Genomic DNA, 21,057 nt, shown 5'->3' with positions numbered 1-21,057 from the left:
ACTGCTTCACAGTAATTGTACTAGAAACCTGGATGCCAGTAGGTTTTCCAGAAGTTCTTTTGACCACTTAAAGCTTCAAAATCAAGTAGGGCACCTATGCACATGCTGGATGTCTGCTCCTACCTGTGCTAATTAGTATGGGTGGGAACAGACTTGATGAATTGAGTCTGCCGGACCATGCTAATTAGCACACTCCAGTAGTTTCCATGGCACGTGAATTTAGCATCCTTGTGCTTCAAAATGATGGTGGGAGCACTTTAACTCAAGCTTGTCAAACAAGCTTGAGTTGAAGTGTCCCCACCACCATTTTGAAGTGCAGGACACTGAACACATGATGCTGCACACACTTGGATTAGAGCAGCTCTTGAAGCCATTCTAATTAAAGCGCCCCACCCCTCCCCTCCATCCCGGAGCACCTAAAAAGACACACCTAAAGTCTATTTCGCATGCCTACTTCATATTTGAGGGTTGGGGCCATGAGCCGAGGAGGGGGGCATCTAAACCCAGCTGCAGCAAGACAGTGCCAAAATGAAAGTAGCAAAAATACAGGAGATTTGGGCCATGTGTAGAAGAAATGAGGGGCATATGTACATGACACTTTAAAGCGGGTTAAATGCTTTTCCACTGCTTTAATGGCGTTGGTGTTTGCATGCGTCAGCGGTATATTGCGCAGTAATTCCAGCCGCTGTAGCAAATTCGGCAGCATAATGCACCTTAAATGACTTGGGGTGCAGCAAACTAAAACTCCTCCTAGGAGTTGCTGCCCTACAGCCGTGGAGTGAAGCACCAGGCTCCGTGAAGCTCAGAGGCTGTGCAGGAAGCCTGTGCAACAAGCTCAGCAGCAGCTTAGAAAGGCAGGTTCCACCCAAAAAAATGAAAAGCAGTGAGCCTGATCTTTTTTCCCCCCCTGGAGTCTGCCTGAGCTTTGCAGGGGTCCAGTGCTTCCCCACACGGCTGTGGTGACCCCCAGGATTGCCCGAGCTGGGTGCCTGCAGGCAGGTGCCGCCAGGGGGTGGGGGGGCCCGCCGCTGCTGTAGAGGGAAGCACCAGCTCCCCTGCAGCCCAGGGACCACTCCAACTGCCAGCACCTCGCCCTCCCCTCCCCGCCACCAGAAAGGCAGGTAAGTTTGGGTGTGTCCACAACACAAGGGTTTAAAGGGCCCTAAAAATTGAAGCGGTGTTTTTAAAAACCCACTGCTTCAATTTAGGACCCCTGTTTCATCTACACACACACTAAGAATTCAAAGCATCCCAGAGAAATTGAAGGTGGTATAGAAACTAACTTGAAACAATGCCGATTCCAATGATTAAGAAAATCAGAACTAATGGAACCTTTACAGTCAGAGGCAAATTAAGGAGTGCATTGTAATTTTGATATACAAGCCTCACACCCCATAAGATAGGTATTAAAGAAGAAGAATAGCTAATGGAGGCTTTTCACAGAAAAGGAATCTTGTATAATGGTATCAAGTACGATTCATTGCTTCATACACAAGGCACAAGGGTTCATTCATATAAACTGGACCAGGAGTCTGACCTAAGTTTGCTGCTAGGGAGAGGTACTTCTATACAAGCAGAAGTTTAAAAAGGGTTATTGCTGAAGGAGTATTACTGATATTTTTATCTTAAAAATGTGATCTGCCAAATGACTCAAATTGCTATATTAAATCATCTGACCAGCAGCAGTCAAAAGAAACTAAACTGTTAAACCTCTTTCATTAATTCAACTCCAGTTTCAGCAGTCTGTACAGGCAGGGTTCATGCTGTGAGATTCAGTTGTATATTCCGTTTATCAAAGATGGCTCTTCTCATACTACATGGCTACAAGAGTTAGAGTTAATCCATTTTTTAAAGGATTTCCCTGGTAAATGAATTACTCAACATAAAAGCAACGTGCTTGGATGAAGCTTTCTGCCTGAGGTTACATACTGAATTAGTAGCTGTCAAGCATGGATTTCAGCCAACATAAACTTTCAAATTAGCAGTGTTTCTATGAATGATGCCCTCTGCTAGAACAGAAACCCCTCGTGTGATCTACTGTTCAAGATACAGTACAATACACAGTTTTGGAATAAAGTAAAGTGAGAACAGCAGAGCTCTGTTCCCCCTTCCTAACCAAGAGCCCACTGTCTGCTGTCAGGATAGACTGGGTATATCATCACTCTGCAACTCCTGGATACTTGCCATGGAGTTGGAGGGAAGAGAAGGGCAAGTAGAGGAAAAGAATGCATCTGTGATACTACCCTCTCAGTTCTTTAGAAGTTGCAAAGGGGGTGGGATCTTTGCTATTCTAGCCTTTTCCAGCTTTGCTCTGAAGTGGTATCTTTCAAAGCCTTTGACTGCCGAATCAAAAGTCCCCTACACTGAGTACTGAGAAATCTCTGTTCTCATCTCCCTGCAAAGCATCCTGGCTCCTGCAAAAGGTGATGCCATTTCTGCTGCTCTCTCTCTTCAAACCTTCTGGGGTCCTCTTACAGAAAAACAGCTTGAGAAACTGCCCCTCTCAGAGCTGTCTAACAGCAACAGAGCAGAACCGACTTGATTCTCATCAGTTCTTTCTCTGTACAAGGTTCTGAATGGTACCAGTGACAAATGATGAAACTGTACAGTAGAACTATTAAGACAGTGCAAAACTTGTGAATCTTGAGAGAAATTAACATCATGACTGCACCATCAGAGCAGTTAATATCTGTTATGACATTTAATAAGTTCAGCCACCTTGTACACACAAAAAATGATCATCTTGTGCTTCTTTAATAAGAGTCCATAACTTAACAGCTTAGGTTTTTCACTCTCACATTAAAGGGTTGAAACTGAAAGAGTACATGCCTATTATTGGTACTGTAAAGACTGGCTATCTTACTTTTTTCAAACTACAATGAAACAAAAATGAGAAACATACTGTTCCAGTTTCGTAAGCCAGATGAAATCTTAGAAGCTAGTGGGGAAAACTGTAAGATTTGAAGGGAATGATTTTGTATTTTTGTAGTATTGTCCTATCAGACTCTGTAGGTAGGACAAAGTCTAAATAAATGGAAAGCACTTCAAAGGGAAAAAAAAGTCAGTGACCTGGAAAGGTCAGAATTTTATGAGATTTATTTTGAGGAAAAACAAAACTAGCTTAGATTTGGCTAAATCCAAAGAAGAAAATGAAACAGAGGCTGAGGAAGATAACTTACAGAAGAACTTGAATGCAGAGAAGAATTTTTCTTATCAAACCATTTTTTTGGTTACAAGTACTTTAGATTGTATTTATCTGGTGTTTTTATGACATGTCTGAGTATTTAGGTCTTGCTGTTTCTGCTTCTCCCCCAAACCATGAAAGCAGCTGAGGGCTCCAGACCATGAAGGCACAGAGGGACAAAGCTATATTTACTGACATTCATTCAATTTGTTGCAAGTCAGCCTTAAAAAAATTCTAGTCCCCGACTCACCTCAAGCAAGTATTTTTTTTTTTTTATTGGGCTTGATGGAAAGGTGATTTTGTGCCTGAGATAAGCAATATTCATGGGCAGTTTTGCAAAAATGATAAATGCCACTTCAGCTTTAAATCATCATGGACAATCTTAGTCTCAGACATATTTAAGTATTTTTTAATTGAAATATGCAAAAAATTAAGTTGCATTACTTAAAATATATTCCTTGTTCTCAATTACAAAAACAAAGGGGGAAAGAGAGAAGTAATCACATCTCTTTTCCTCCCTTGATACAAGAGCCATTTTAATAGTTATAGACATGAATGAGCCTACAAGGCTCCAGTAAACTAAAAAAACCAGCTGTGACTCCTAATTTCTTCAGTTCCTTATGTTGAGCTCTCCTTTGAGACTGAAGAGTGCCTATAAACATGGCCCAACACATTCTAATTAGAATGCATTGGAGCAGACTCAATTAGTCGAGTCTGCTGGAGTGTTCTAATTAGAACAGCGTGCCTCACCATCACATGTGTTAAGTGTCCTGCATTTCAAAATGGCCAGGTGGGTGCTTTAATTAAAACTGATTGAAACAGCTTTAGTTAAAGTGCCCCTTGGCCATTTTGAAACATGGGGTGATTAATATACATGACACTGCAGCATTTTAATTAGAGTGGCTGTCTGGGAGATGCTCTAATTAAAACGCAACCCCCTCCACCCCACCTCAAAGCACATGTATAGACACCTAAAGTGTCAAAGTCAGCCTTCCACTTTTCTTACCCTGCATCACAGCCGTCACACAGCAGCAGCCGGTCTTCTCTGTCACTTCTACCACACACCTCACAAAAGGTTGGATCATCTTCATCACCATCATCATCCTGAACTTTTGTAGTCTCCACAGGAATCTAAACCAAAGATGATTTTCCATGTGAAGTAGAAGCTTTTTTTTCTCTCAATCTACCATTTCACTAGCAATAGCAGCAGTAAAACCTGATAGTGGACCACTGTAGTGACTGCCCATTCTGCCATATCAGCACTGCAATTTAATTCATGCACTGATTCAAGATTATCAATGTATGGGGTAAACAATGCAACTTCTATCTACTTTCTTTTGTGTGGAAATCAGCAGCAATAGAGAACAGCCAATTAACTCAGTGAGGCCAACATTCTAAGTGAGAATGAGAGCAGACACAAAAGAAACAAATGGATAAGAAAACTTAAGTTTAGATGTTTCTGACTTCCTTGACATTGGTGGGTCATGACAATATGCCCTTAGGAACCATACAAATAACCATTAAGCTGCTCAACAGGAAATATGGTCTTAGCATTACAACTAGATGAGGATACAGCTAGATAAGGAACATCTACTGACATCAAGCCAATAAAAGCCTACCTTTTTTAGGATTTTACCACCCAGCTGTGCCCGAATATTAATGTATTTGAACAGGATTCGATCCACTGGACAGGAGTTGGCATTCTGAAAGAAACAAAATGTTGTTTTTCTATCTGGGTTATAGAGCACAGTCCTCAACTAAATTGAAAAAAAAAAACTGTCTCCTCTTCCCTGCCATGTGATCAACATGGTACCTGCCACAATAGCCAGAAGTCTCAACATTTACATTTTTTTTAAATCCAGTTTCCTGGATCTCTCTCTTAGCTATTACAAGTTGCATCAAGAGCTGCCAGATAGAAGTAAGGAGTTTTACACAAGAATGTACTAAAGGACCAAGTTATTTATTCATCATTTTAAATGCATACCCATATATAATTGTCGAAGTAGTATGATCCTTCTGCCAAATATTTTCTTTAAAGTCTGCATGCGTATTTAAGATATGCTGAAAAGATGAAAACTACTTAAACAATCAATCAATGATCTGAAATGTTTAAAATGTTACCAAGTATATATTTTTTAAACATTCTGGATTACAGCAACCTGAATCCAGTTAGTTTTGCTATCAGTTATCAAGCAGCTTATGCTAGCAGCTTTGGGTAAACGGATGGGCTAGTCAGTATTCTTCTGGAATTTCCCTTGTTCAAATATCTGTATTACTCAAGGCACCAGCATGTAGGGCCTTATCCCACAGAAATTCCATTGAAATAAGACTTCTCTACAGAGCTGCAATAAGATTAGGTCCTTATTTTGAATGAAAGACTCAAAATGTGTAAGGAATCATCTGCTCACCAAGCAGCAACCTGCATAAGAGACTTAGGATCAAAAGTCTCAGCTTAGCTGCCTAGGGAGAAGTACTCTGTCATGTTGTAATAATGACTGCTTGGGAATGGTATTCTTTTTGGCCTTTGCTGAAAAAAAGAACAAAATGGGATGGGTGGGAAGGGGAAAAGAACAACCCTCTGCAAAATATAATCCCTGACAAATAAAGTAGAAAACTTTTTGAAACATGTCACGGGAGAAATCAGGTTTGAATATTCTACCTACAAGCTGACCTCTTTATCATAATTCCATAGCTGTATATCAAGATAAAGCAACAATGTCCAGAAGAGAAAGAGTTGAGCTGTTTCACATTTGTTTTCCATATGAAAAAGGACTTACTTTAGACCACTCCACTATACAGTCTAAGCAGAAGTAATGGGCACAGCTCTCTGGAGTTCCAACTGCCTGACCCCTAAAGGTATTAAGGCAGATTGGACAGTTTTCACCATCTTCATCAGAGGAAACACTCTCTCCATTTGTCTGTGGTATTGCTTTCAAAGCACCTGTGGTTTCACCAACAGCAGTTTCCAGTTCTTCTTCCTCAGCATAGTCATCCTCCTCTTCATCATCCTCATCATCTTGAAAACCAAGGGAGAGAAAAAAAAATGTTAAGTACATAGCAGGGTTTTTAAGAGAGGGAAAAATACAAGCCCTGAAAGGAGTCTGACTGTAGCTGGATTTTTTAAGAAGGGGGAGAACTAGGGAGTGAAGGACAGGAAGATGGACAGATGGAGACACCACACACACTCTGAATGCCACAACCTAGTGATTTTTTCTTCCTAATTTTTAATGCCCCTCTACTTTAAAGAAGTGTTAGAGTCCTCAGAGGAAAAGGATGCTATTGATCTCTCTTGGAAACTAGAGTTGTGACTAGTATCACAGCAAGTTAAAAAGACAGTCACCAGACAAGCAGCATATATATTTTCAATGATGGAAAAACAAAGGCAGACATTTCTTTATTCAGAAGGGAAAGACAAAGCATAAAGTAAAGTCAGTCTTATAAAAAGTTCTCAATGCTTTTTTAAGATATTGTTCCTGGCTACTTCGCCAGCACTCTCAAAAATATTTGGCTTTCCAGGAAATGAAACAGGGCTATCATGTTTTTGTATGGTATTTTTCACCATCAGGGGTGAGTATTTTAAAAGGACAATTAATAACATTTTGGGCACGCAGTTGTAATGTTCTAATTTGAGCACAAATAAACATCTTTAGATTGATTTAGAAAACACTACTCACTTTACAAAGAAGTTCAAGATGTGCTGTATACATAAATTCTATCTGAATCTACCCAAATGCCAAATGAACCCTGCAGTTTCAGAACCACACTAATCACCATGACCAGACTATATATACTTCTGTCATAATTACAAAAATCTGTCTCTCTCAATTCAATTAACATCTACTCTTTCCCCCTTCTCCTCAAGCAATATTAAGGTGTAAAAAGAAAACCAAACAAACAAACAAAACAAAAAAAACCCTAGAAAGACTTGAAGGAAAGTTACTGTAATGTATTGTAAGGTTCCTGCTTGTAATTTTAGCTTGGTAAAATCAAAAGTTGACCTTATGATAGTCTTCCATGGAACCGTGGGCACAGGTACCACTCTTTTCATGTATGTTATTGTACCAATTTAGCTAGTAGATTTTGTTGAAGCATACTAGATTCCAATTCTCCAAGGCAAGGTGAAAACCCCGTCCTTGTTTATTTTGATGTATCGGTTGGGCACAACAGCAGCAGACAACTGTTCACAGCAGGTCCATGTTCCAAAAACAGCTGCCAGCTCTGTTACTCTATCACATGACACTATTTCTTTGATTTGTAATTGTATCTGTTTAAAATATGCTATACAATTCCTATACACAAGGAAGTCAGTGCACATCTTGAAAGGCAGGAGTCTCTAAGGAGACAGACATAAAGGGGTGAGAAAAGAATCAAACATACAAGAAAAGAGAATGATGCTAAAAGTAGTGGCACATGAGTTGTTACCACAAAAATATACTTAAAACAAAAAATTATATTAAATGAACCAATTTTCCTAAAAAGCAAAACCAATATTCCAGTACTTCGGACTTGGCATTTTCAGGGCATCAGCTGGATTTGCTTCAGCTGTTTATTTCACTATTATTGCCAAAATGATAAAAATATGATCAGTTGGTTGAGTTACTTCACTAATGCATGTGATACCAACATCTGCTGATCTTATTTTACCATTGCCTGCAAGAATAATTCAAGTTTCCCAATAGTTTCTCCTTGTGAATTACAATGCCAGGCACTCTTCTGCAACATCAGCTATCTCAAATTTTGGATGCATGTATACATGCACCCAAACTCAGGGCAGGGAGAAGGAGGAAAAAAGAAAATATTCTTATAGAGAATTGTATCTTCCTAAATGTCAGGTAAGAAATTAAAAACTAAAGGAGGAAAACAGACAAGCATCACAAAATATCTGAATACAGCAGGAACAAAAATACAAGATGTTATGATAAAAAAAAAAAATTAAAAAAAAAATAAAAAGCAGCCCATCTGTTTATGTAATCATCTCAAATATATTTCTCATCAAAATGTTTCTTATATGCCAACTGTTGTCTTCAAATTCAACTTATTTTCTCAATATACCATACTTTCTCACATACGACCTATACCACCCCCCAAACCAATGGGTAAAAATTGGACTGTGTGTTATATGCAAGGAAGTGTGGTAACAGCAGGCTCTGCCAGTAGTGCTCAGAGGGCCCACTGGCCAGATCTGTCCTGTGGGGCTAACCCCAGACCTGGAAATTTGGTGTTGGGGAACAGAGGCAGCATTAACTGCCATGGCTCAGAGAGCCCGGCCCCTGTGAATAGTATCAGTCCCCAGGCCTCATCCAGAACACAAAGCTGGCAGCAGGCTTGGGAATAGGCTCAGCTCCCTAGCTACTGCTACTGCTCAGTTACTAAAAGATGCTTTCCTTCATGCTGCCTTTCAAAAACAAGGTGCATATTATATAAGGGGGTGTGCTATATGCAAGAAAATATGGTATCAACCAGGCACAAGAGCAGCTATATATTTTTTGTACTCCTCCACCAGAAACAGTTATAAGTGCTGTAAATACTTAAAATATACCTCACTGCTTCTTTCACAAGAAAAGCAGTTTCAATTTTCCTCTTCCAGCCATCAGAAACATCTGAAGCCAACACGAGGTAAGCATTTATAGTACTTACCTTCTAAATCTTCATCTTCACCTTCTTCCTCATCCTCCTCACCTCCATCTTCATCAGTGGCATCTTCCTCACTTCCTGTGTCTTCTTCTGAGTCTCCACTATTGCTATCATTGCTTTCTTTTAAAATGAGAGAAAAGAAAACACACCTTAATTGTACACAATCACAAAATAGGCATATACTACACAGAAAAAGCATGCAGAACAGTCGAGCAGATGTCAGAATTCCTGTTAAGGAACGCTGGGTTTTTCACAGCATTTGTATTACCATTTGGTATCAAGCTGTCAACCTTGTGCTGCTCACAGTTTAATTGACTAGCAGTGACAATAAAACCAAAAACAGAAGATGCAGAACCTAGGAGATGGGACAGATGCTAGGCTTCCTTCCACAGAACAACTCTTTAGCTAATAAAAATGCAAGCAGACAGAGGTTTCATTTACCTGCTTCACTAAGGAGCACCAGATTTGGCCTTTTGCCTTTGGCTAGCGAAGCATTCTTGTTTATCAGTTCATCCTGACTGTCATCATCCATTGCAGGACATTGGGAATTAACTCCCTGCAAGAAACAGAATTCTAGTTGTAACATAAGCACTAAGGAGTTTGATAGCTCAAACAAGCACAACATTTTGCTTATCCCACAATGAAGAAAAAAAGAATCTGGTATGGCATATACATTACCAAAGGATGTTAGGAACACAGCATATCACACTTTATGTTCAGAGGATAAAATACAAGTTTCTCAAAAAGCATAAGGCATTTCAGTTTTGAGACACATTATACAGAAGAAGATAATATTTATTTGCAAACATTTAGTTGTCACTCTCAGCCCTGACACCACCACAGGCTGAAGTCTTCTTGCTGAACAGCAGCATGAGAGAGCAGTACTGGATACTAGCACAAGTCCTTAAATTATTTAATAGCCCACCTCACTTCACGACTTATGCTTGAAGACTACTTTCCCCCTTTACTTACTACTACTGCAAGATGGAAACAGATCTTAGAATGCCCACTGTCTTTAGCTGCATTTTGTGAAAAAGTGGCAAATATGAGGAAGAGTCAAAAATATGAAAAACTCTGTTTTCAATTCACTGTATAGATGACCCACAAAGAAACATCTTCTGTCAAATGAAATTCTAGATGTGTTAAGTTAAAGGGATACAGTTTTTTCTGAAGCTTGGACTGCACTTCTGATGAACTTAGATTGTTTGGACTGATAAGTGAAGAGAGAAAGAGAAAGTGGAAGGAAGAAAGTAGGTGTCTTTGACTGTATCAAGACCCAGAGGGCGACTTGTTCCCTTGGCTCTAAAAAGCAAATTCAAAATAGAAAAAAAATTCTTACTGCCAAAAGCACTGTGTATAGAGATTACATACAGACTCTACATCTTACTATATATCCTTGAAAAAGAGCCCAATCCTGGTATATTGGTATGGAAATTCCAATTCTGAAGCTGAGCTCCATGCAAGGAATAGTTTCAATATTGAAACAATCTCTGTATCTTGCTCAGTGAAGAAGAAACTGGTAGAAGGATGCTGTGTTTAAAATGGTTTTTAAAATATCTCTTCCTTACAAAGCTCTAATCAAGGATGACAATCTCAAATCTCATGATGTCTTAAAAAGAAAGAAGAAAAAGGAACAATGGTATACTGCACATCGACATAACTAAATTAATTGGGGGTTATGATAGGCTTCTAGTGACTTGACGAACATTGACAATGCTCCATGATACAAATTTATAACTAATGACAATCAAGCCACTGCTTTTACTCCGTATGCTACTATACAAGCCAAACAATTAAAAACAAGGAGACCCATCAATGAAGTATGTTTACCCTACCTTCCTTACAGAAGCCTACATGTACAAAAGGATGTTCCTTTTGTATCACAAATCCTATAGATTATCTTCAGAAAAGGGTTCCCAGAATTATTCTGTCAGTGCAATAATATGGATTTTGATTGGTCACCTGCATCATCTCCACACAGTGTCCGACAGATATTAAACAACCTTAGGAACCTCACAACACTGTTCAGTTATTCAGGTGCTTTCAATGGGTCCCAGATTAAGTATCTTCACTTAATGGCTTCCTTTTAGAACTGTATATTCTAACTCTGCAGTTAAGGGCCTGAAAAATGTACGTTTCACTAAACCATAAGGGACCAGAATACAGACAACATTAATGTTAAATGAAAAAAGCCAAAAAACCTTAACTGTGAGCCTGGTTGATAGTCAAGTTCTTCACTGACTTCAGTGGGAATCTTGCCTGAATACAGGATTAAGCATTTAGTTGATTTGTATCTGTTGACAGGAGTGTTTAAAGGACACTGAAAAACAACTGTGCTTTACAAGAAAAAGCAGTGCATTGCTTTGACCCATCTCTGCAACATCTTTATAGATTGGGAGCTTCAGTGGGGCTTTCTGGCACTTTTAGCTAGTTTATTCAACCAGCTAGTAGATAAAAGCGCCAAAAACGCCCCGCTAAATCACCTGACCTATACAGATGTTGAGCAAGCCAGGTCCAATTAAGATCTACCTCTTCTGGGCATGTGGGGGGCTTGGTGTGGGAACACCAAGTTTAAAGTAAAGTGTTAGGCTTTTTTTTTTTTTTAATGTCTGTAAGCAGCCCTTATTTTTATATGGTTTCCATTATTATTTTTTGCAAAGCTTCAGCAGTACATACAAATGAATAATTCCAAATGAGACACAGATACATGAAATATAAATTAAATACTACACAAATTTTATATTAGCACAACTTTACAGTTGTAAAGCAAGTCAGGAAATGTCAGGGCTAAGAGTCCCGCAACAACGTTAGTTAGGCTATGTTGGCAAAGGTTAAATTTCCAATAAATCCTCCTCAAATATTTATAGTACCACTTCATGTTTAAAGTATTGCCATTTACACAAACCACAAGATGGCAAGGTGAGCAATGTGGCCAAGTGCAGAACGTTGTCTGAACCTCAATGTTTGTACTTTTTAATCTATTTGAATACCTTGTCTTAATACTACATTAACATACTTTGTGTGCAGAGAGCTACCATCCACACTCTCTTTTACATAACTCCTAGATGGTCACAGAGATTAAAGAAAATAAATGATGGTTAAAATGAAGTTTTAATCACAAGATTAATTTCACCTTCTTTTTTCCTCACCTCCCTTACAACATGACAGAGGAAGAACAGAGGAGGGAGAAGCTAACAAATGAAGATTATTAGTAATAATCAGAAAAGGAGCAAATTGGAATAAGAACCAAATATTAGCTGATTAATTTTATCAGAGGCAGTCAAACAGTAATCTTTATGATTCCAGTTGTAGAAATATTTATTCATTTTCCTCATCTAGAACAAAATGAGCAACAGTAATGCCTACTCCTCATAATATTTTTATTTGGTGATCCTGTGAAAAGCATATATAAAGCATAAAAAAGCACAAACTTGCAACAGCTACTCCAAAGTCCAAGCCAATATAACTGATGACATGATCACAACCAAGAGCAAATCCTGCATGCATAGGATAGTCAGAACTCTCAGTTAAGTTAAAGATTAGTTTGAGTTCATAAGAAATACAAAAATCAAGCTGCCAAGACTACAAAGGTAACTCCGTATAGAGTTTTGATCCATGAGAAATTTGGGGGTATCTGGTATTTAGAAACAGAACAAGATGAGCTGAAGCAAAACCATTTTTGAGTTTTTAACAGAGCAGAACTAACAGGTCACAATAAAAACAAACAAATGCCTTCAAAAGTGATGTGACAGTTGGCCTGCACTCAATCTGCTCATACATCAATACCTTTATATAACCCTTGTTTTGACCTCTATAAACCTGCGGATTCCTCAGGGCAGGACCTGTTTTTTAAAGGTGTGAGATACGTACAACAAAGCACAGGCTCTACTGTAAAATAAACAGCCCCAAGTCTTTAATCAATTTTTTTTTTTTTTTTACAATAATGTTAAAACTGATGACGTTTTAAACTATTTTAGTTAGAGGTGCACCGATACATTGGTCCAATGGCAGATTGGTACCAATACAAAGAAAATTTGTAGGCAGGCAGCTCACTCTGCCCTCACATCTTCCCACCACCACCCACTTGTGCACCAGGCTACATACAGCTCTACCCTATGCCATGGCCTGGAGGCAGCATCCCCCCACCCCCTTCAAGCTGCGGCTCTACCTCAGAAGGGAGGTAGAATAATAGGCAGCACAGGCAGCCTGAGGGGAGTGGTGGCAGCTGGGCCATGGTGGCAGGGTAGAGCTGCTGTCCTCCACCCACAGTTCCCAGGTTGGGACTGAGGGGTACCAGCAGGGATAGGGGTATGGGAGGCTGTGGGTGGGGAGTGAGGGGCACTGACAAGGCCCGGGGGCTGTTTTCTACTTAAACTATTTACTGGGTAGGGACTGGCCATCAAGGTTTACAAATGGGTCCTGGTACAAAAAAGGTTGAGAAACATGAACCTAGCCAACACCCTGCTAAAGGCAGTTCAGATAAGGATGATTCTGTCTTAGATGAGTGTTTTTCCTGGCCTGCATTTTAAATATGTCCGAGGAAAGAGATTCCACAATCTCTCTAAGTAATCTGTTCCAACAATTAACCACACCCAATCTGACAGTCATTCCCAACCAGCTTTTCTATTATCCTGACAGCCAGCACTAATATCCAATTAAGTCTCCTTTGCTACAATTTATTCATTAGATAGATAGATAGAATATATATATATGCTACCCTTCCCAGCAAAGGCTCAGTACAAAATAGCTTACAAAACAAATGAGCAAGAGCACAAAGCCAGATCAACACAACTTATAAAAGCCAAAAGAGTATTAAAATACAGTTGTTCTCCAACTGCAGAACAGTTGTTCACCAGGGCTCCCCAAGGAATAACCAGGTCTAACGGCTACTAACTTTTGCAAGGCCAATTTAGACTGGACATAAGGAAAAACTTCTTTACGCTCCGAGTGTCCAGGGTCTGGACCAGACTACCCCCAGAGGTGGTGCAAGCACCTACTCATTCAAATGGCCTTTGGATGCCTATCTTGCAGGGGTCCTTTGACCCCAGCAGACTTCCTGCCTATGGGGGGGCTGGACTCGATCTTGTGAGATCTCTTCCAGTCCCTAATGGCTATGAATCTATGAAAATAATCTAAGTAGCAAAAACCCCTAAGAGAACAGTCCACCACCATCCTCTTTCCAACAACCCTTCCAGTATTTGAAATTTACCAATTCCCCCCTCAGTCTTTTCTTCTCCAGACTAAATAATCCCAGCTCTTCTAACCTTTCCAGACCTTTAATAATTTCTGTTGGACTCTTTCCAATTTGTCCACATCTTCCCTGGAGTACTGCATCTGGTTTTGAGCACAGCCTTTCAAAAGGAGTTTCACCAGTGCTGAACAGAATGGAAGAATCACTGCCCTCAACCTGCAAATGATATTTCTGTTAATACAGCCCAGTAACTCCCATTATTCTACCACATATTAGATGCTCTAATAAACTGGCTGAATCAACCAAACACTCAAAGCTCAAAGGGATATCAAATTACTAAAGAAAGCTAAAGAAAATCAGAAAGCTGCAAAGAAGGCTTTAACTCGCACGGGGTCAGAATGTGGCAAAGTGGAGATATGTAGTTTCCTAATTGGGTGAGAGTTTCTGACCTAAAGTACCTTTCACAAGCAACCCACTGACTGTTCTGTGAAAGAGCAAAAAAAAAAAAAGCATTAAAATCCAGAGCTCCCTGTTGTGGAGCATGAGCAAGTTAGTATACTGGAACCAATACTAGGATTCTTCTTTCATGCCTACATGATCCAACCAGTGTCCAGACACTAGCCCAGACAGCAGGGGTAGCATATGCCCAGGTTTTCCCCAGACATGTCTTCTTTTTTCGCAACCCCCTCCGGTGCTGTGTCCAAGCAGGTTTTTAAAGTAAGAGCCAAATGTCTGGATTTTTTGCTGCTCCTCTGCTCTCCCGGGCAGGCTGCTTGGGGATTGACTGTTGGTGGTCATGTGCTCCCTGCACAGGCTCTGGCAAGATAGCGAGGAGAGAACAAGAGCAAAATGTGGGAGCTGCTTGGGCAGCAAGGCTAGGGGGCAGGGGTCTGTGGGTCAGGAGTGAGGGGCACCGCCAGGGCTGGGGGGAGGGGAGGGGGGGGCAGCTGGTGATGCGGATCAGGAGTGAGGGGCATGGGGGATGGGACAGGTGACTGTGGGGTAGGTATGCAGGGCACTGGCAGCACCAGGGGACTGTGGGTAGGGAGTGAGGGGCACCAGCAAGGGGTGGGGGACAGGTTACTGCTGTTTGGAAGTGAGAGGTACTGGCAGTGCTTGGGGCATGTGGTTTGTCAATGAGGGGCAACAGGATAGGCAGGGGCAGGGCACCGGCATATCACTGCTGCCCCCCATCATATCCCCCTACCACTCCATTCCCCAGACAGGCGTCTGCTTTTTGGGACCTGGAAATATGGTAACCTTGCCAGATAGACACACTCTCAGAGTGAAGATTCCAAGTCTGTCACCTTTTCCAGAATGCTGGATCGTACAGTCCAAATGCCCTAGTCCTGAAAAGCAGTGCTCATCCCCACAGACTCCCCGTAGCTTACACATGCACACCAGCATTCCACCTTTGTAGCTACTTGAGCTTTTTGTTTAACTGTCAGAAAGGCCACAGAGGATTGAACAGAGAATTCACAAAGGTACTTTTAAATCCTGCATGCCTTCCTCAGGGAGAAGGCGCAAGAGATATACAGCTCTATGGAAAAACAAACAGCAGTGCACAAGACTCTTCCTCACCGTCCTCAGAGTCTTTTGGGGCCTCTGAAGAGTCCAGGATCCTTCCAGCACCCCTCCTCTTCCTGCTTAGCCTTCTTTTTTACTTCCAATCTCCATTTGCTACAAATATTCTCTTTTTAAGAGCAGGTTTTTTCACATCTGCATGCTTCCCATCTTTCCCATTACTCTATACACAGGGACAAGAAACAATGAGTCAGTTGTGCCGACCACTGGACAAACACAAAGAAAGAACACACACACACATGTATACAACAGCTAAACAATTTTGACATCAAGACCTGTCAAGTGTCAGTGTTAGGCTGACTACTGCCTGCAAATATGTAAAATCATGCAAAACTAATCATTTTTCTGCATCAGAGTCCCTACACTACAGTGCTGCCAGCAAAGCCCCCCACCTAAGCAGAGACTTGTCTTACCCAATGAAGTTTTTCCAGTACAGCTTAGAACACAACCACAACGATAGCTCCTGTGGGAGCAGAACCCGTCTGTATGCCAGGCGAGTTACACTATCTCTGCCAAATGGAGCAAGGCTGCTGCTCCATCCCGCAGCCAACAGGTGTACATAGACATCCTTACACACACTGCTGCTGAACAGACAGTGGCAGCCAGCTGGAGCCTCCCCAGAGAATTTCATGCTTCGCCAGCACAGCTGCAGAGGGGAAGAGGTGCCGAGTTATCAACAGCACATGGGTGTGAGCAGACTCTGGCAGCATAGCAACAGTGACTGCTCCCTGCTGTTAGAAGTTCTAGCAGCAGAGACAAATAAATGTAGGTGTACCTTGGCCAAAAGAGTTATTCTTCCTGCACAGCTACACTACCTTCGAGAACAATAGATGCTAAACCAGCAAATGCCTCTTTTGCCAGCATAACTGTATCCATACCAAAAGTTTTGCCAGCACTGCTGTATCAGCTAGGCAGTGCAGTCTTTTCACACCTCTAGGGACATACCTATGCTTGAAAAACTCTGCAGAGTAGATGAAACCTAGGTTAGCCCTTAGCACCAGTGTAGCAGATTTCAAAATAGTCAATAGATGAAGATACATATAATAAACATATCTCCCACACTTCACACAAGAGTCCATGGATAATATTTAGCAACTTAAGTTTTAAATGTATCATCTTAAGTCACTAGGACATCAATACTTTCCCTTTGGCATTTAGCCATGCCACATTAAAATAAAATACTGAAAGCGATACTGGGCCACCCAAGTGTCCATCTAGCCCTGTAGCCCATGTCCAACAATGGCTGGTGTACTCTGATCAGTGTCCCCCTCTTAGAGCACTAGTTATGAATCTCTGACCCCCTCCCCCACAATTCTTTCCCCACTTGTTTCATTCCAAGGAATCAATTGTTATGCATCAGTTGCCTCCCTAAGTAAGGGAAGCTCATAGCTATTTTAGTGAGTGTGTGGCCACTGTTACTTCACTGCAAAACAAACAGGCCTGCCCTGTGTGCTTTGCTGCAAGACCCCCACTTCAGACCACTTGTTATGAACCTATGAAGTCAACTCCCATCCCTGTTTTCTCATTAGCCATCCCCAGTACTCAGTTATTATGCATTCACTTGCCCCCCTAAGGAAGGTGCAGAGGTTTATTTTCCCCTTCTGCTCCCCCAGCTACAGAAAGGATGGGCACAGATTGGACAGAGTCCAGCAGAGGGCAACAAAAATGGTTAAGGGAGTGGGGCACATAACTGCTGAGGAGCAGCTGAGGGAACTGGGTTTATTTAATCTACAGAAGGGAAGACTGAGGGGGGATTTAATAGCAGACTCCAACTACCTGAAGAGTGGTTCCAAAGAGGATGGAGCTAAACTGTTCTCAGTGGTGGCAGATGACAGAACAAGAAGCAATGGTCTCAAGTTGTAGCAAGAGAGGCTTACATCAGATATAAGGAAAAACTCTCTCAGGAGGAGGACAGTAAAGCACTGGAACAGGATACCCAGAGAGCTTGTACACTCTACATCCTTGGAGGTTCTTAAGACCCAGGTAGACAAAACCTTGGCTAGCATGGTCTCATTGGGAATGGTCCTGCTCGGAGCAGGTGGTTGGAAAAGATGACCTCCTGAGGTCCCTATCAACCCTAGTTTTCTATGATTCTATAGTTTTGTTAGTTGGCTTTGGCCCAGCGTCCCCCACTTGCACAAGAAACAGGTCCATCTCTAACAGCAGAAAACAGCAGCTGTTTCAGAGGAAGCACATCAGGAACAAAGCACAGGTGGAAGCAGCCCATGCCCTATCATCATCACGCCTGTTGCAAGCCTGAAGATGCCTGGAGCCTGAGGCCATGACCTTGGCTGTGAAGTTCCATAACCCCACCACAGACCCAACCTCCAAATGCCTGGCCCCTAGTCAGGGAACTAAATCTTTGCTCTGGGTGATATTGCTGGCTTCTGCATGGCAGCGTCCTTTACACCTCACCTTAAAAACAAAAAAAGAAGGAACTTGCTTGGTTTCTTTTAAGCTGGCTGCTTGGTGATTTTTCCCTTGGGCCCCTGTCAACTTGTCTGGGCTGGACAGGTAATTGCAGACAATGAGAGGACCTCAGGGCACCAAGCCCAGCCCCCTGTCCAGAGCAGGACCGTCCCCAACTACATCATCTGTCAAGGCTTTGTCAGTGTTGCCAGGTGCACGATAATCGTATTTGTACGATCATTTCAACTCTTGTACGACGAACAATAGATAATGCTAAAAGTGTTCAAAATGTATGATTTTTTTTGTGTCATTATATTTCAGAAAAATGTGCTAGGCTCCTTTGACCCCTTCTGCTTTTCTGTGAAGGTTATGCTGAGCCTTCGCAGCTTTGTGCTTCAGCCCACCTTGGAGATGCCAGGCGGTGTGGGTGTGCGCCAGGCTTGTTATGAGAATATAAATGTGCACGTGTGTGTATATATATGTACATGTGTGTCTACGTATTCTCCCAAAGGAGCAGGGGAAACAGCATGCTGGTGGACTGTCTCCCACTGCCTGTCCTGCGCACAGGGTCTAGTCCTTGCCAGGTTCCCTGTTAGATCTACTAGATCTTTGTTACCCCCCTTGAAAACCCACCAGGGATCCATCGCATCTGGGCCCAACCCCTTCTTTCTCTGTCCCCAGTCACCACGGCCCCTTTCCCAGAAGTTGAGGAGTTACTTAAAATGGAAGCAACTTATTTGCATACTTTTTTTTCCCCGCTGTTGGAGAGTTTTTCAGAAAACACAATAGTTTTCAGCTCCCAATACAATTATTTCATATCGAAAACTTGGCAAAACTGGGCTTTGTCCACCTGGGGCTTAAAAAACGGAAGGGGGGGGGCGGCCGGCTACAAGAGGGAAAGACAGCTGTCCTAGGGCTGCTTCTCCCCCTCTACGCAGGAGGCATAGAGTACACATGAAGGGAAGGCAGAAAACTAGTATCCAAGAGAGAAAAAGTAAAAAGTTCAAAAAAACCAAAAATCAAATAAAAAATGAGATAAAAATCAAATAAAAACATTAAAATAATAATAAAAATGAAAAAAGACACCCCGGACGTGACTCGGAGCTAGGGCGAGCGGAGCCCCCTGGTCCCGCAGGCCCCCGCGCCAGGCGCTTCGCTAGCCCATAATAGGCGGCTGGTTGCCATGTCAACAGACGCGGCCCGAGCACTGGGGCGGGCGGGAGGAGCCGGGGTCGCTCCGAATGCGCCCCCCCCCCGGCGAGTGACGTCAGCAAGGCCGGCGGCGGCAGCCGGGCCCCGCGGGGGGGGCGACCCCCCCGCAAAGTCTCGGAGTAACAAAGAACACCGGTGACTCACCTCAGTGGGAGACAGGCCCGGCCGCCGCTGCTCACATGCCGCGGAGCCGTGAGGAGTGGAGGGGAGGCAGGGCCTAGGCCGGGACACCGCCGGGGGTAACCGGACACCACTGGGATCCCCACCCGGAAGTGAACGCGCAGCACTTCTGGGTCACGTGGTTCTTTCCCCACCCAGCGCGGGACGGGCCGTGAGGGCCGGGCAGGAACCATTCACTCTAGGAATGCGGGGGGGAGGGGGAGGAGCGCCAGGATTTGGGCTGCACCATTCGTTGCTAGTAGGGGGGAGGAAGGCAAGGTAATTGGGGACGGAACCATTGGGAGAAAAGGGCCAGTGGGCTGAACCATTGAAGGGGGTGTGATTGTGGTTGCACCGCCTTGGGCTTCCAGCTGGGGGTGGTGGGCGTGTAGAAGTTACCTATATCACACGATTTACTGGGGTATCCAATAAATTGAGACAGGTCATGTGCTACTGCTAAGTAGCTGTTGCACAAAGAAGGGGTGAACCATGCAATACATTTAGGCTGGCCAGGAGCAGGATGCTGATGTTGGGAAAGGAGATGTCAGGTGTTGCCACCAAAAATGAGGTTAAGCTGTTCCCTGGCTCTACAGCTGCCGCTGAATTCAGGGCTCTGGATCTTTGCTCACCACAGGGCCAGGGAAGGGTTAATGTGGCTCTTGGCAATGGGGCCTCAAGCCGCCCTCCATTCAAATCTCAAGGTGCAGAGTCTGTATGGGGTGCCCTTCTGGAGGGTGGGGATCAGAGCAGCGCTTTGGGAAGGGCAGGGCGTAACTGGTGCCCGACCAAAAAAGGGTGGCCGCTGCTGGTCCACAGGCACCTCTTAACTGTTTGCTGGGCAGAAGCAGTCCCTTGCTCAGCAGGGGTGGAGGAGGCCCCATCCAGGGATGCAGCGGGGGTCCCACCACTGTGCGCACCCTGGTGGAGGTCCAGAGGGCACGTGCCCTCCTGATCTGTGCATGGGACAGAGACTGCTGCTGCTGCCACTTGGGCTCTGCTCGCTGCTCCCTTGAGAGCTGCGCGACGCCCCATGTGTCCTGCTGCTGGGCGGGCAGGGGGCACGGCTCCGCCCAGCAGCAGCAGGCAAGTGGCATCGTGCCACTCCCAGGGCAGCTGCAGTATTGTGCAGAGCCCAGCCCACAGCGGCAGCCACCTCCATCCCATGCACAGGTTGGGGGGCACGTGCCCCCCAGGCTTCTGCCCAGGTGTGCACAGCGGCGGGAGCCTCCCTGCACCCCTGGACGAGCAGCCCGTGCTCTAATTGTTCTACCACCCAGCCTGGCCAGGGCCCCATTCACCTCAGCCCCGTTCCCTCACCGCAGGGGCCTCAAGCTGCCCACCCCCAGCCCCTTCCCCTTCATAGAATCGACTGGTACTTGCCCGCTGTGCTGGGCAGCCAGTGATCCACACACTGGGTTGCGATCCTGGCTGCGTGCGTGCCCCTCCTCACCCCTGCTGCAGCTGCCTGGAGCCCAGGGCCAAGCTGCCTTGCAGCCCTACCTGCTGCCCTGCGTTTGGGGGTGTTGAGCCCCATTAGCCCCAGTCTTCCCTCGCCTATGCCGGGGCAGCACAGGCTCAGCTGGCAGGGGGCCCCAGGGGTCAGCCTGCCAGCCAGGGGCTGTTCCGACCCTCTTCAATGTGCTGTGGAGTGGATGGCTGAGGTACAAGGTGCTACAGTGCACAG

The 21,057-nt window shown here is 43.7% G+C and overlaps 1 protein-coding gene across 2 annotated transcripts in view; it reads right to left on the bottom strand.

Annotated features, from left to right (window-relative positions):
• The window catches only part of PHRF1 (PHD and ring finger domains 1), a 44,367-nt gene extending 24,860 nt beyond the window's left edge, over positions 1 to 19,507 (bottom strand). The window contains exons 1-7 of one of the 2 annotated variants that reach the window (XM_014604215.3): positions 19,359 to 19,492; positions 15,591 to 15,756; positions 9,260 to 9,374; positions 8,822 to 8,938; positions 5,962 to 6,200; positions 4,804 to 4,887; positions 4,191 to 4,315 (exon numbers count right to left, since the gene is read on the bottom strand). In XM_014604215.3, the coding sequence (XP_014459701.1) occupies positions 4,191 to 4,315; positions 4,804 to 4,887; positions 5,962 to 6,200; positions 8,822 to 8,938; positions 9,260 to 9,350 (656 nt within the window). In that variant the 5' untranslated portion in view covers positions 9,351 to 9,374; positions 15,591 to 15,756; positions 19,359 to 19,492. Of the gene's footprint in view, positions 1 to 4,190; positions 4,316 to 4,803; positions 4,888 to 5,961; positions 6,201 to 8,821; positions 8,939 to 9,259; positions 9,375 to 15,590; positions 15,757 to 19,358 lie in introns of both variants that reach the window. The other variant, XM_006263420.4, reaches the window with a different exon arrangement.
• Between the last annotated feature and the right edge of the window lie 1,550 nt (positions 19,508 to 21,057).

Source organism: Alligator mississippiensis, chromosome 2, assembly GCF_030867095.1.
Source record: "Alligator mississippiensis isolate rAllMis1 chromosome 2, rAllMis1, whole genome shotgun sequence".
Classification (NCBI taxonomy): Eukaryota; Metazoa; Chordata; order Crocodylia; family Alligatoridae; genus Alligator; species Alligator mississippiensis.
Note: the sequence above shows the minus strand (reverse complement) of the source record. Positions and strands in the feature narration are given on the sequence as shown.